Below are 13,996 nucleotides of genomic sequence, written 5' to 3' on the forward strand. Positions count from 1 at the left end.
CTGCCGGGCTGGGCTCTGCAGCGGCTGAGCTAGTGCAGGGCGCAGGCAGGAAAGTCACATGCAAGCATGCAGAGCCCGGAGGGCCGCGTTTCTCTTCTGCCCTCCTTGCGTGGCTGGAGCAGAGCGCTGCCCTGGGCCTGTGGGATGCCTTAGCACACGCGGGCAGGAGTGCTCATCCAGGCAACAGCAAGCCACAACTTGGTGTCACCTTTCAGAAAAAGCTTTGGGAAGACCTGGCCAAATTAGAGGGTACCTCCAAACTGCCAGGACGGACTGATGTTTCTTGCCTGCGAGAGTGGTTGCTGCAGGAGCAAAGGAGGAGTTTGCCAGCTGCAAAGAAGAGGCAGAGGTAAGAAAAGGCCAAGTAACGCTTGCTCTTGAAGGGGGCCCGTGATCCCCGATCAAAGTCCTGGAGCCTCACGTTCCAGTAAACACACGAAGCCCAGCGGTGGAAGGAGCCTGTGCTGGCTGCGAACCCATCGGTGGGGTCTGTGTTTGGAGCCTTGGACAGGCAGCTGTAAGCTGCTGCAGGGACTGCTGGAGCAGCGCAACACGTAGCAGGATGACAGGAGTGGCTGAGCAGAAAATGGCCTGTGCAAGACGGACAGAGCGGCTCCTTCTCAGATGCCTGCCTTTCTCTTGACAGGCATCTCACCGTGATCGAGAAGCGGATTGAAGGACTGGAGGCTCTTGAGAAAGAGCGACGCCGCCTCCAGCAGCTTGAGGGCCAAGAACAGCAGCAGCAGGGAAAGAGGAGACAACCAGGCAGCCAGAGCAGCTCCAAAAAGCCTGCCAGCAAAGGGAGGCCAGTGAGTAGGAGCCGGGTGGATGCCGGGGGCTGCCTCTGCTGTGCAGCAGTGCGTTGGTAGCCGGGCCTTGGGAGAAGGTGCTGCCATGCACACAGGTGCTCGGGGCTTGCGACAAGTGCTTGGCTGCTGAGGAGGTGGCAACTGGCTGGTGTGCCATGTGTCCTCACCTGAGGGTGGCTGTCAGATCCTGGGTCTGCTCTGCCAGCCCACTGGGTTGTAACCCGTTCCTTGCCTCGCCGGGGACTAGCTCGTCTCCCTCCTTCTATCATTTCTTTTCCCCTGTGCGTCTTGGACATGAGGCACTAGCCCTTTGTGATGCAAAAGCGTGCCTGGGCACTCTGAGTGGTCCCGTCTGTGCACAGACTCACATTTAGCATGAACCTGTGAGCTGCACTCAATGGGCTTAGCGTCCATGGTGCTGGTTTCACATGCGGGTGAAAACTCTGGTTTTCATCCAAAGACTTCTGCATCCAAAGGTGCAGCACCCCTGAACCTGACAGTGCCGGTGATGGGACATTTGTGAGTTGGTTTTCTCTTCAAGGAGGTCTTTGATCAGCTTAGTGGAGAGCCTGCTGTTGCCCGGTTCTCCTTAGCAGGGTGCCCGTTAAAAGCTGCCTGGCTCCATGCCCTGCAAGAGCCTCTCTGGAAGTGTTTCTGCATAGTGTGGGGTGGTATCTGTGCCAGGGTGAAGGCTTCGGCTCCTTCTGCCATGGCAGTCAAGCTGTCAAGCTGCAAAAGAGCATTTGATGGGAGAGGACAACTTTGGGCTGCTGCCAGGCTCTGTTCTTGACTCGTGACTTCTTCCCCACTTTGCGTGAGGCTGGCAGCCTGCGGTGGACTTTCAGAGCGCCTCCTGTCCCAAGAACACTTCCTGGCTTACAGCCAGGTCATGCAAGGAAAAGGATCGTTTCCTTCTGTGCTCTCAAAACCTGCGTGTGCCAGGTGGCGTACAGAGAAACCAGATTTTTTCAAGCTTGACTGCTAGGGACTTGTCTGGACGTGGGTCTTGGGAGGAAGAGGAAAGCAAATCGAGGTGAAGGAACACACTGACTCATCAGCTGTTCCCCATTTTAGCGTTCCAAGCCTGCCGGACAAAAAGCATCTAAGAGCACACCGCCTAGGCTGCTGAACTATGGTGGCAGAAGACCAGGAGCTTCAAGAGATGGCTGAGGCCATGGTCCAGGAAGTGCTGAAGCGGGTGAAGTGAAGCTGTGCAGGAATTGTTCCTGAATGTTTAACAGAGTTACATGGGACTTTCAGGGACTGCTAGCACTACACAAATCTGGCTTGAGTGCTTGGGCAATTGGAATTAGTTCAGACTTGATTTCTTTTTGAAATAACATGGCTGATTATCATTCCTTATTACAAATAAAAGCAGTCCTAAGTAGTTTGCTTTTAAGGTCAGAAAGTTTTTCTTCTTTTTTCTTGCACGTTTATTTCTTCCATTTCCTGTTACCTCTTGCTTCAGTTCCACAAGGAAATACTGACAGCTTAATAACCATGGTAATAGCAATAATCAAACAGCAGGGCTGCTATTAAAAAAGAAAAAAAAATGAGGTGAGGGCAGGAAAAAAAAAAAAATCGCTGAAATCCAACATGTAGCCTCAGTTCACATCTATGATAAAGCAGCGGGGAAGTATTGAGCTAATGGTTGTGAGCTGCCAGCACTGCTGCTGCAGAAGATAGCAGGAGGTCTCTCAAAAGACTCATTCCTACCCAAGGATACCGATTCATCACACTAATCCAAACCCCACTTAAGAGAACCCTAATGAAAAATGGGTAAGAAGTTGTACCCGAGCTCCCTGTTTTGTAACCAACTGTGATGAGAGTGTAATACAAACCTCTGAAACCCCGATTTCAGAAACCTGGTGAGATACACCATCATCAGCCACCATGTCTGGGTATAACCACCTCTGCCCCCTTGCCATTCCACGCAGTAATTCTCTGTAGCTTTTTCTGGAGAGCAAACTGCAGCCAACCAACCAGTTAGTTACCGGCCTGGTCTGCCCGTGTTCCAGGCAGGGTCACCTAACACTTTCAGCAGCTCAGGTGCGTACTGTACAAGCCCAGCAGCTGGCCTCCAAGACCCAGAAACTCCACCTGTCTTAATCTCTCCTAAACTTAAAAAGTGATGCTCTCTGCAAGACCCAGTAAGGAACAGCACAAGGTTTAAGCTTCCTTGTCCGAGAGTGCCAGCTTTTCCTTCTGAGACCACAAAGCACCGTCTGGATCCAACAGAAACGGGGCTGGTAACCAGCTTGCTGACTGCTAGTGCGCCCATACGGTTCGCTGTCTTCGGGACTGGCCCGGCAGTTTCGTATAGGCTTTGCCACTCCTATCTAGCAGCGCACAGCGGGACCAAACAGCCTAAAACGCCCCGCAAACCACGCTTCAACAGCATCGCACTGAATTCCTGCAACTGGTGGAAGGTATTGAGTGGAACGATAGGAAATATACCATGCAATAGTTCTATTTTTTGTGAGGAACAATAAAAATGCTTAGTCAGCCAGGGCTGATGAATTTTACCGCTTTTGAGGATTTGTGCAAGTGGTTACTGATGGATGATCAATACGCCAGCCGGGCAGGATGCTCAATACTGCAGCTTGCCACATCCCCCAGCAGAAGTTTGGGGAAGTATATGCCCCAGAACACACAAAAGGCAAACTGATTATTCCCCACAGCTCAGCAAGAACCGCAGGCAAACTGCTGTCTTCTGTACCACCTGCACAGCCTGTCACCACGTTCCAGGAGAAATGACCTAGGCTATGCTAAGACTCAGAAATCTCTAGAAGTCCCGTTGATCCACGCGGTACGATAGCTGTGTTACCCTGCTCAGAGACAGCCGGTTACTGACCTGGTGGAACTGATACAGGGCACTGCTCCCCTTTGGCCTTCTCACGCAGAGGATCACCTTCCCACAGTCTCTGCCCAGATGCTCGGCAGCTTTTTGCTGGGGGTTTCCAGGAAACAAAGCAACCACTAGCAAGTGGCCTAAAGCTCTTCTGACTCCACACACTGCCCACGGACTTGCTTCTCCAAACAACTGAGTTTTACTAGACCCTTTGGACACTGTATATTACCCTTCAATCTAGCCACAACACCACCTTTGACAACTCCTTTGGAATGATTTACTATCCCATTGATCTCGGCCTTCTGAGATAAGCTATTTAATTGTGACTTCCCATCGCTCAGATGGATCCTCGCGTCCTGGATGAAAAAAGCAGCTCACGATCAAAGTGAGAGGACAAAGATGCACTGCGCGAAAAATAAATACTACAATATCGATGGCATGACTGGCTGTTGGCTATTTATAGCCTTACACTAACGTGTTATCTGTTGCAGAATGGCTGTGTGATCATGGCCATGACTCCCTTAAAGATCTTTGTGAAACAAAGTTAGCGTAAGTTAGCTGAAGCAGGCCTTGCAGCTATGCTGAGGCATGCTGATAAGGAAGCTGAGAAAAACACTGACCTTGTGCCTAATGTTGTAAACAACTTTGAGGAATTTGCGTAGACAAGAGAGGAAAAAAAAAAATGTAGCTAGCTATCCGCAGAAACCGCAAGTAGGAGGACGTATGAAAATGTAACCCTTTAGAGCTTAGCCAATCAGCAGATGACTAGTAGGCATAATTAACTGGAACTGTATATATGACATAATCGCGCCGTAATAAATCGAAGCTTGCTCTATCACTCATATTGAGTCGGCTGCTTGCTTCCCCTCGCTCGTCAATGTGGCGCCCGAACAGGGACATCCCTCCATCTTGTGCTCCGTCTGAGGGGCGGCATGCAGATCTTTGTGAAGACCCTGACTGGCAAGACCATCACCCTTGAGGTCGAGCCCAGTGACACCATTGAGAATGTGAAGGCCAAGATCCAGGACAAGGAAGGCATTCCCCCCAACCAGCAGCGGCTGATCTTTGCTGGCAAGCAGCTGGAGTTATCCAGGCCATAACCTGCCCATCTTGGATAAGCTTATTTTTTAAAAAAACTCATGAATAAAAGACAAAGGTTGATATTTGCAAGATAGGAAACTGGATGATCAAGCTTGGGTAGGTCAACCCTTTTTCAACACACATAAGCATAACTTGCTTCGCTTGTCCTCTGTGAGGGGGGAAAAAAGTATATGTGTTACGCTGTAATAGAAAAGGAAGCCCTTGCATTCTTACTAAAGATCTTCTGATATCTGATAAGCCAGGCCCTCCAAATAAGGTGCAGTTTCCACTAGAATTACATAACGCATTTACAGGAAGTACTGGAGTTATCTTTAATAAGAGATCTCTGAGGTGGGGCCCATTCCACAAAGTCACCTTAGTTTTTCTCGTTCAACAAATGAAACTCAGGACTGCAGGAAGCTGTCCGGGACAAAGAAGTGGAGCTGCTTCTCAGTATTTTCATAATATTAAAGAATCTCTTTTTGTCCAGGCAAGAGCATTCTTCCAATACAAATGCAGGCTCATTAACTAAAAGTGATTCTGGTGAAGTCAAGCAAAAAAACACTCCGCTGATGAGGACACCCACTATGCTGCTACCCTGAAACCTAACCTGAATTACAAAACTACCCGTTTAACATTCAGTGGTTCTTTGAAATAGGTATTTGTAAACCACATCACTTTCACTTTATCAAGCAGATCAATTTTCAAATTTATATCCTTAATTTCACAAGTGTATAAACCTGCAGCTCATTCATACAGTCTCCTTCGCTTTCACCTCCTTTCAGTAGGCTACGCTCACCTGGAGAAAGCTGTCGTGGGTGCACGCTGAAGCAGTAGGACCAGCACAGCCAGCCAGAGGATCTGTGTGGGCTGCTGCTGAACAGCTCTGTGGTGTGGCTGCAAGAATTCAAACACAGCTATCAGACTGCCGGAACTTGTGTCTGGTGTGCAGTTCTATTGCTTACTTCGATTAAACATTTCAATAATCACACAGTAAGCGAAATTCCAGAAATTTATTGTTACCTTCCAAGTGATTTTAAGACCAATTTCTTAATCTTAAAAATACTTATTTTAAGATATGTATAGATATATTAAAAATATATATTGTAAAATTGATAAAACACACACATACATGCAGAAACTTCATCATCAGTCTTTTCTGTCTTAATATCACCTTTTTGACTTGGCTGCTTGAGTTTCTTGTCACAATACACCACAAAGTGCATTCACATAGCTGAGCCTAGGTGTTCATACACACATACACACTTGTGACCATGTGAATTTTAAGACTTACAAAGAAAATGAATTATCTTAACCCAGAGTGTGTCATTCCGAAGAATATCATGACTACTCCTGAACTACCACTCACCAGAAAGGTTTTCATATGTAAATGAACCCTACAGGCACAGATGTATGCCAAAGGCGCGATTGGACTTGCACTGTCAGGTGGCACCAATAACTAATATGTCTCACATGGTCTCCATGACTGATTTTTCATTATTAGACACTCTCGGATAATAAAGCTTCAACGCATTTCTTTCACCCGATTCTACTACTGTCAAAGGTTTTGCAGATAGCCGAAAGTAAACAGAACTAAATCCTTACAATAATTATGGTCTAAGGCTAGTGGGGAAAAAAAAGACTTAGATGAGCGTATTTTATGTTACTGACTTTTCAGTAAGAATCATAATGAAAAACCAGGGAAATCTTTTTGTCACAGAAGTTAACAAACAAGTTTGAATACACACAAAAAAAAATACTTTGACAAAGTTCTACTTTGATTTCATTTAATGGGACTTCAAAAGTGAAATGAAGAGAGTCAAGCATAAGATTGAACATACATTCTTTAGTTCTCTCACTTACTAAATACGTATCTTAAGGTTAACTATCACTTTCCAAACAAACTAATCTTGCTGCTGTGCTCTCATGATGAAGGAAACCAGACTTTCATGTGGACATTTGAAGAAACACGCTTTCAGCATTCTGTATGTTATAATATACAGAAGAAAGGATAGTGGAGAGATTAAGAGATACACAGGCACAGAAGTAAAACCGCTGAGACAGTCCTAGAGTGACAGTGAAAATTAAAAGATTTATCATACTCCAGTGAAATGTCACTTACACTCTCAGAAACGCTAATTAATTCACTGGAGGTTTCAAACGCCTCAGATTCCCTAAGTTTCTGCATTTTAGTTTTGATTACACCTTGCAAAATTTGGTATGTTTTCACCGCATTCTCACACCCACCTCCCACCCCAGAAGATTCTACCTGAGCAACATAGCCAAGTTATCCTTTAAACTTAAAGCAACGAGCGTCACCCAGCGAGAGAGATCTACATATTCATGTCTAAATCTACGCTGGTCTCCCTCAGCTCCCCTACAGGCAGTACTTCAAAACAGGCACTTCCAGGACACCAGTAATCTTACCCCAAGACAAACTCTAAACCGAGCAACGTGAATCGCACCCGAGACGCCCCTTTCCTTCCCTTGACTACGGAAGAGGGCTGGGGCCTTAGCTGAGATAGACAACTACAATTCATCATGATGAGTTTCAGCCTATGCTCTGTAACCATAGAAACGCAAAGCGGGGACCACCTCCCACCCTAATGAAGCAAGTATTCTGGATGAGGCTTGGAGCAACCTGGACTAATAGAAGGTGTCCCTGCCCACGGCAGGGGGGTGGGAACTTGCTGATCTTTAAGGTCCCTTCCAACCCAAACCATTCTGTGATTCTCAGGACACCTGCTCCTGGGAGAAGACTTAATAGTTAGCAGCTGGTAAGGCAGGCTCCACACTTTGGCCACCACAGTAATCTCTGCATAAGGGGCACAAGGCAAGGAGCACGTGGCAGAAGTTGCCTGTCTCTTAAACATTTAAGTGTGTCTACAAGAAATGCCCAGCTCCTCAGAACCCTTCCTTGACAAAAATGACGTTATGGAAACTAGCGATTATTGCCTGAAATGTTCTCAGCAGAGGTCTCAGAAGAGATGCACAAAAGATGTAATGATTTCACTGTGTAGGATTTCTAAACAGGGACAGATAGCTGTCTTTGTGAAGGTGCGGCTGCCAAAGGAGGAGCAGGCAGAAGGAAAGAATAATAACTGAGCTTTAGTTTGTTCAAGGAAAGGGTCACTGTTCTGAATTTCAGAAGTTTTAGGGAAATTAAACAAACACACCACAAAACAACAACAAATAGACCACCACTCCCCAGAAAATAACCTATCATGTGATTTTTCCAATTCAAGGTAAGGGCAAGGAAAAGAACAGTAATTTGCTTCAACTCCTCTTCTGAAGAATAAAAACACTGAAGCGAGACTGATTTATTTTGTAATCAAGTGATTAAGTGAGACTGACAATTGTGGCAGAAATAATTTTGAAAAAAGAAAGGAGCCAAGACTTTTGTACTTTCTAGTCTTCAGTGCATAAAAAAATACAACATAAAGAAGCTAAGCAAGAAAAAAAAATTTAGATACAAAAACAGTACGAGCAGAATGAAATATTCTACACCAGGAGTCCTCAAACTACGACCCGTGGGCCAGATATGGCCCCCCAGGGTCCTCAATCCGCCCCCCCGTATTTACAGAACCCCCACACCACCACCACCCCCACCGGGGGTTGGAGGGGGAAACCAAGCAGCCGCAGATGACTTCCGGCCACCTAATCCGCGCGCCGGCCCCCTGTTTAGAAAGTTTGAGGACCCCTGTTCTACACAATACGTTTGACTGATCTTTAAGGTTTAAAACCTTAACCTGGAAAAACATGAGACCAAGGCCTAGGATACTACTTCTTAACAAGGTCTCAGTGCTTTAATATCATTGTCCAAGTTTTGCTTAATTGAAAAAACAAAAATGAAAGTTAGCCTCACACCGACTAGTTTTGGACAAATGTCTTTCTCCTCGCCCTTTCACCTCAACAGAAAGGCTATCCAGAAAATCACCAGGGGACACGCAAAATCTGGAGGAAGGACACGAATAGCAAACAGAAACTCCTTTTGCTTTAAAGGTCCATCTTCCTTTTAGACTTGACACTTTCTAATTCTCACTTGAGATATACACATGGCAGAGTATTATAGAAAAATATTTGAAAGTCTCACTTTAAAATCTATTTTTGAAAAGCAAATGCAGAAATTTTTTTCCATACCTGTTGGACAGCAGGTTTGTGAGTACGGCACTGAAGATGCAGAGCTGCTACAATTTGCAATGGATGCGGCAACGCTTTGAGTCCCTTGCTGAAGTGGCAGAAGAGAAGCCACAGGCTGGAGTGTGTACGTGGCTCCCGTTGGAAGCGTCTGGAGTACCGGAAAGGCAGCCCCTTTATCTGGAAAAGCTGGGGAAGCCCCTTGCCCTGGCAGCAACCCAAGTGGTCCCTGCTGGATCCAAGTGGAAGGGACTGGAGTCGGACCTAATCTTTGTGCTGGTGAAGTGCTGGGGGCTCGGCACGAGGTTGCCGTGTAGGAGTAAGGAGGGAAAACACCTTGACCGTAAAGTTGATGAAACTGTCCTACAGTCAGCAGTCCTGCAGTGGGTACAAAATAAAGCGAAACAAGTGTTAAGGAAAGGAGTTTTCACAGGCAAAGAAAGGCAATATGAGGAGCCAAGGCTCTACAACATGATTTGGGAAGACTGCCTTTGCTCCAGCATACTTAACCCAGAAAGGAGACTGTACTCTTAGACCCGAGCATGCAGTAACTGCTGTGCGGCACACGAGTGAAGCGCCAACACAGGTGTCTGCGTAGCATTCAACCTCCTTAAACTGGCAGTAACGAGTTACCCATATTTAGAAATGTGCCATACATCGGAAAGTGTAGTAACTTACTAAACCAAACAAAAGCAATTTGAAAGTACTGTGTGTTAAATCAGACAATACGTTTTAAAAAAGGGACATCATAAAGCAAGATTTGACCAAACTCCACTACTGACAGCTCACAAACAGCTAAGGGAAGGGCAATGTCAAAATCCTCCAAAGGACTTTGCAAGTACTTTATGACAAGTCATTTATTTGGTCAAGAAAAAAAATTCAAAGCCAGTTTTTCCTCAGTCAGCTCAACTAGTTCAGTGCAGACTAAAATATCCCAGACTTTGCCATTTTGTTATTTCCTAGATAGTCCTTTTATTCTTCTCTATTATTTTACAGTTTCCTCTCTCAGACAGTTACTGTTTCATGAAATGGTATTTGCTTTTATACCATGACAGCCCAATTTCTGTTTCGGTGGCTTTCTTGAAACACTGACAGTAACACCCCGAACGCCTGCGCTCATTGATTTCTCTAAGAACTACTGCATTTGTGACTCCCCTGCAGGATTGCATTTAGCCATGAGAATTACAAGTTTCAGGATAGTTCACATCAATAGGGTTGATCTAGAAGCCAGGCTTTCTCAGACCTGTAGTTTCCAATTCTCACTCAAAAGGTGTTTTTTTTAAAAATAGCCTCACATTTACCTCTGGCACTCCTCTGACGGAAGCTAATTCAAGAAATCAGTAACATACAGTCATTATTCTGCAAGTTCACATTTAACCATTAAGAATCACTAAATAAATACCAGCTGACCCTGAAGATTTGCTAAGACTTAACGTATAGGACCGTTTATTTCCTGTTCAGTACTTTCACCATTTATAAACAGAGAAGGAACAGGGGTATGAAAATCCTTTTGTTTATATTTTACCTTTGGATAGGGACATGAAGATTATCTAGTTCTAACACATACACAAGACACCACAGGATGCCAAGTTACCCACCTCCCGTTGCTGTCCAGGAATTGTTCCTGAATGTTTAACACAGCGTTACATGCTGCAAGACATTGGGAACAGACTGACGCTTTGCAAACACAAGTATCTCTTATCTATCAAATTACCTCACATTTACAGCAAAGACGTGTCCCTAAATAGTCAGTACAGAGCGCAACAGTGCATTGTCAGCCTGTCAGAACTTGACTGCATAGAAACCCCAGTGTTTTCCTTGTTCAGTCTTTCTAGAAAATGAGACTCCTAGAGCAAAAACTCTGAAACTGCAGCCATCAAAACAGAGGACAAAAAATGAACAGGTCATCTCTTTCTAATAATTTCCTTTACCAATGGTCTGCATTACATCAAACCACATGTCATTGAAGTCTGCAATGACTCATCTTAGCGTTAACAACGTTCACATCAAATCATTAATTTAAATGCTTCCTAGCCTCCCTACTGAAATAAGTTCCATCCCTTCTCCGATGCTTCATTTTGTTTTCTTGGTATTGCACGTGCAGTTCCACACACATCACGGAAAACACCACTTGAATTAGATGACAGTCCCTACCCTGACACAGTAACCACGAGCATGGTGATACCCTACTCTGCTCTAAATGCCAGCCGGTGCTACAGAGAGCAGTACCGTCAACTGCTTCTCCCCTTCCCCTGGTCGCACAGTCCTGCCGCTCCTCCTACACCGCGCCTTACAGCTCTGCACCCACGGGGTGCATCACCCGGGTCCAGGAGCCAGCCACAAAAAGGCTGTTGAAGTCTTCTCCGATCGTTGCGCTGAACCAACATGTTGCTGTATCAGCTGCAAGGAAGATGACAGTTAACACGCCACCAAAGGAATGGGAAGCAGGAGTGCTCTTCTGGCAGCAGCCCACAGTTAGAGCAGCCCAAGAGCACTGCAAAGCAAGATATTCACAGCTGCCTTACACAGCGCCAGCTACAAAGCTTTCCGGCCGATACAAAACGTGTGGAATAATCCTGAGGGCTCAGACTTGTCTTGGGAAAACTCAGATCCTCTCAAAGAGCATTAGAAAAAAGAAAACACGTTCTAGGGCTTTTCAGCAGTATTATTTTCTAATTAGCTCTCACCTACTCATGCAATCCGTTTTAAAAACTGCATAGCTTGTGAATTCTTTTTCAGGAGACAACCGACAAAAATCTTACTACCAGGTCTTGCCTCCTTTGCACAAAACTAACACGATGCTCTAATTATCACTTCACATGACTCACTGTTTCGCACACAATTAATGACAGCTTATTAAGCACCCCTACTGATGGGCATCCTTACCGACGGGCAAGAAGCGGTAACGTTCATCTGGTAGAGCTGTGCCAGCTCCACAGAGATCGGGCAAGGGTGTTCTTAGTGTAGTACGCAATGGAGACTGTGCTATAGTCTACAGGCAGCCTGAAATACATGTGAACCATGCTACTCATGCTTACTGGCAGCAGATCTACCTGCATAAACAACGACAGCTTCCCTACACCAGGTGAACTGAGATGCCACCGGCAAGGACAGGTAACCCTTCTCCCTCAGGGGAGTGCTGATTTCCAAATCCCATGCCACCCAGCGCTTCTCAAAAACCCACCAAGGCCCCACACGGCCCACTCCGACTCACCAGGCCTGTTGGCATTGCTGAGCGTCGAGGGCGGAAGCAGCGGTTGCCCGGCCAGTGGCGTGCCAAGCAAGCGCTGGAAGCGGTTGGGTGGGCGGCTGGTCACATCCAGGCCCGCTGCCATCTTCGCCTTGTTGCCTTTCGTCAGGCGCTTCAGGTGGACGAGGAGGTCGTGGCGGTCGCGGCAAAAGTGGGGGCTGCGGAAGCGATGCAGGGGCCCGGTGCCGTTGCCACCGTTGCCTTGTCCACCCTCTGGGCCCGGCCCCAGCACACCGCTCCCCGGCAACACCCCCACCTTGCGGAAGCCATAGAGACTGAGCTGTCGCATGAAGCTGCTGAAGTTCGTGGTCTTGAAGAAACCGGCGGCTGCCGCTGCCCCACGGCCACCCGGCTGCGCGGCGACGGCCGGCCCGGCGCCCAGCAGCTCGCACTCACAGCGCGGCCGGTTGATGACCAGCCCCCGGCCGGAGGCGCCCCAGCGAACGGAGCGGCAGCGCGGGCTGTTGACCAGCCGCCGCAGCCTGGCGGGGAAGGTGTCGGCACTGACGGGGACGGGCTGCTGCGACGCGTCCGTGTCGGTAGGTGGCGCCAACGCCGCGCTCAACCGCCGCCCCGCTCCTCCGCTTCCCCCGCCACGCGCCGAACGGCACGTGCCCCGCCTGCGAGGCGCCGCCCGCCGCGCGCGGCCCCCGGCCCTCAGCCCCGCCGCGGCGCTGGTCCGCGCAGCGCCCCGGTCCCTCGGCACGGCACGGCCGCAGCCCGGCCGCCCCTCAGCTCGCCGGTGCCCTCAGCCCCGCCGCCCCCCTCAGCCCCGCCATCCCCCTCAGCTCCCGCCGTCCATTCAGCTCCCCAAGTCCCCTCAGCCGGGCCATGTCCCTCAGCCATCCCCCTCCGCCCCGCCGGTCCCCTCGGCCACCCCCTCCGCCCCGCCGGTCCCCTCACCCCGCCGGCCCCTCAGCTCCGCTGCCACCAGCATCTCCCGTAGCTTCCGTGAGCGACCGGGCGGCTGAGGCCCGGGGCCGAAAGTTGCCGCTCGGGGCGGCCCCGCCGCCAGCCCGGAGCCGTCCCGGCGGCAGCCTGGAGGTCCTCGAACCACGGCGCGGGCGGGCGCCGGGCCGTGGAAAGCGGCTGCAGGCGGGGCAGAGCGGGGAGCACGCGTTCCGCAGCCCCGCGCCCCGCCATGGCTGCCCGCCGCACCGGGACCGCGCGCGGGAAAGGGGGCGGGGCCGCAGGGCCACGTGACACCTCGCATCCCAGGGAGGGGCGGGGCGGGGGCGGGTTCTGCTGAGCAGCCGGACCTGCCCGGGCCGCTGCGCTGTCGCGGGGTGCGGGCGGCGGGGACGGAGGGGACGGACGGGGGGCGCGGGTGGCGGGGACGGAGGGGACGGGGGGGACAGAGGGGGACGCGGGCAGCGGGGGGCTGGGGAGCTGCTCCATGTGCCGGGGGTGCACCGGGCTGGTGCTTACCCCGCCGGGAGGAATGCTGCCGGCAGAGCAGGTGTTGCAAAGTGTCGGCTTAAAAACCACTGGCAGTTCACAAAAGGAAAAGCAAATTTATGAGGAGCGCAGAGGAACGCGGAACAAATCGGGAATTGTGTCACATTTGCCCTAAACCCCCCCAGACCTGTGCAGCTCTGATCCCCACGCCAGAACAGATCAGGTGGGGTTAAAATGGGGCAGAGAAAATCAGCAGCGAGGGTAAGAGCTAGCTTCAGCGGAAGGAAATACTGAAGAAGGAATCTTCAGAGGGGCGGTTATTGTATAAAAACATAGGTAGTAAAGTTGTAGTTAGCGTAAAGGAGGCAAGCACGACTACTGGAGGTTTTCAAATAGGAGAAATCAAATCAGGTACTTAACCACAGGGAAACCGGGGAACTAATTGCCACAGGATGTTTTGGGTACCACAAT

At 49.1% G+C, this 13,996-nt stretch overlaps 1 protein-coding gene across 1 annotated transcript; it reads right to left on the reverse strand.

The window, feature by feature from the left end:
* Nucleotides 1-8,484: 8,484 nt before the first annotated feature.
* Nucleotides 8,485-13,267, reverse strand: LOC130159855 (heat shock factor protein 5-like). Its single transcript, XM_056361887.1, has 4 exons — nucleotides 13,031-13,267; nucleotides 12,092-12,285; nucleotides 8,863-9,255; nucleotides 8,485-8,489 (listed from the first exon to the last, which is right to left on the reverse strand). The coding sequence occupies exons 2-4, from the start codon at nucleotides 12,210-12,212 to the stop codon at nucleotides 8,485-8,487; spliced, it is 519 nt and encodes a 172-aa protein (XP_056217862.1). The 5' UTR covers nucleotides 12,213-12,285; nucleotides 13,031-13,267.
* Nucleotides 13,268-13,996: the final 729 nt, after the last annotated feature.

Source organism: Falco biarmicus, chromosome 16 (genome assembly GCF_023638135.1).
Source record: "Falco biarmicus isolate bFalBia1 chromosome 16, bFalBia1.pri, whole genome shotgun sequence".
Classification (NCBI taxonomy): Eukaryota; Metazoa; Chordata; class Aves; order Falconiformes; family Falconidae; genus Falco; species Falco biarmicus.

Excerpts from the sequence above, each read along its gene's own strand:
- LOC130159855 (XM_056361887.1), bottom strand. The coding sequence starts at position 12,212 with ATGGCAGCGGGCCTGGATGTGACCAGCCGCCCACCCAACCGCTTCCAG. Across the intron at positions 9,256-12,091 it reads CAGCAATGCCAACAGGCCTG|GACTGCTGACTGTAGGACAG; the intron begins GTGAGTCGGAGT and ends TACCCACTGCAG.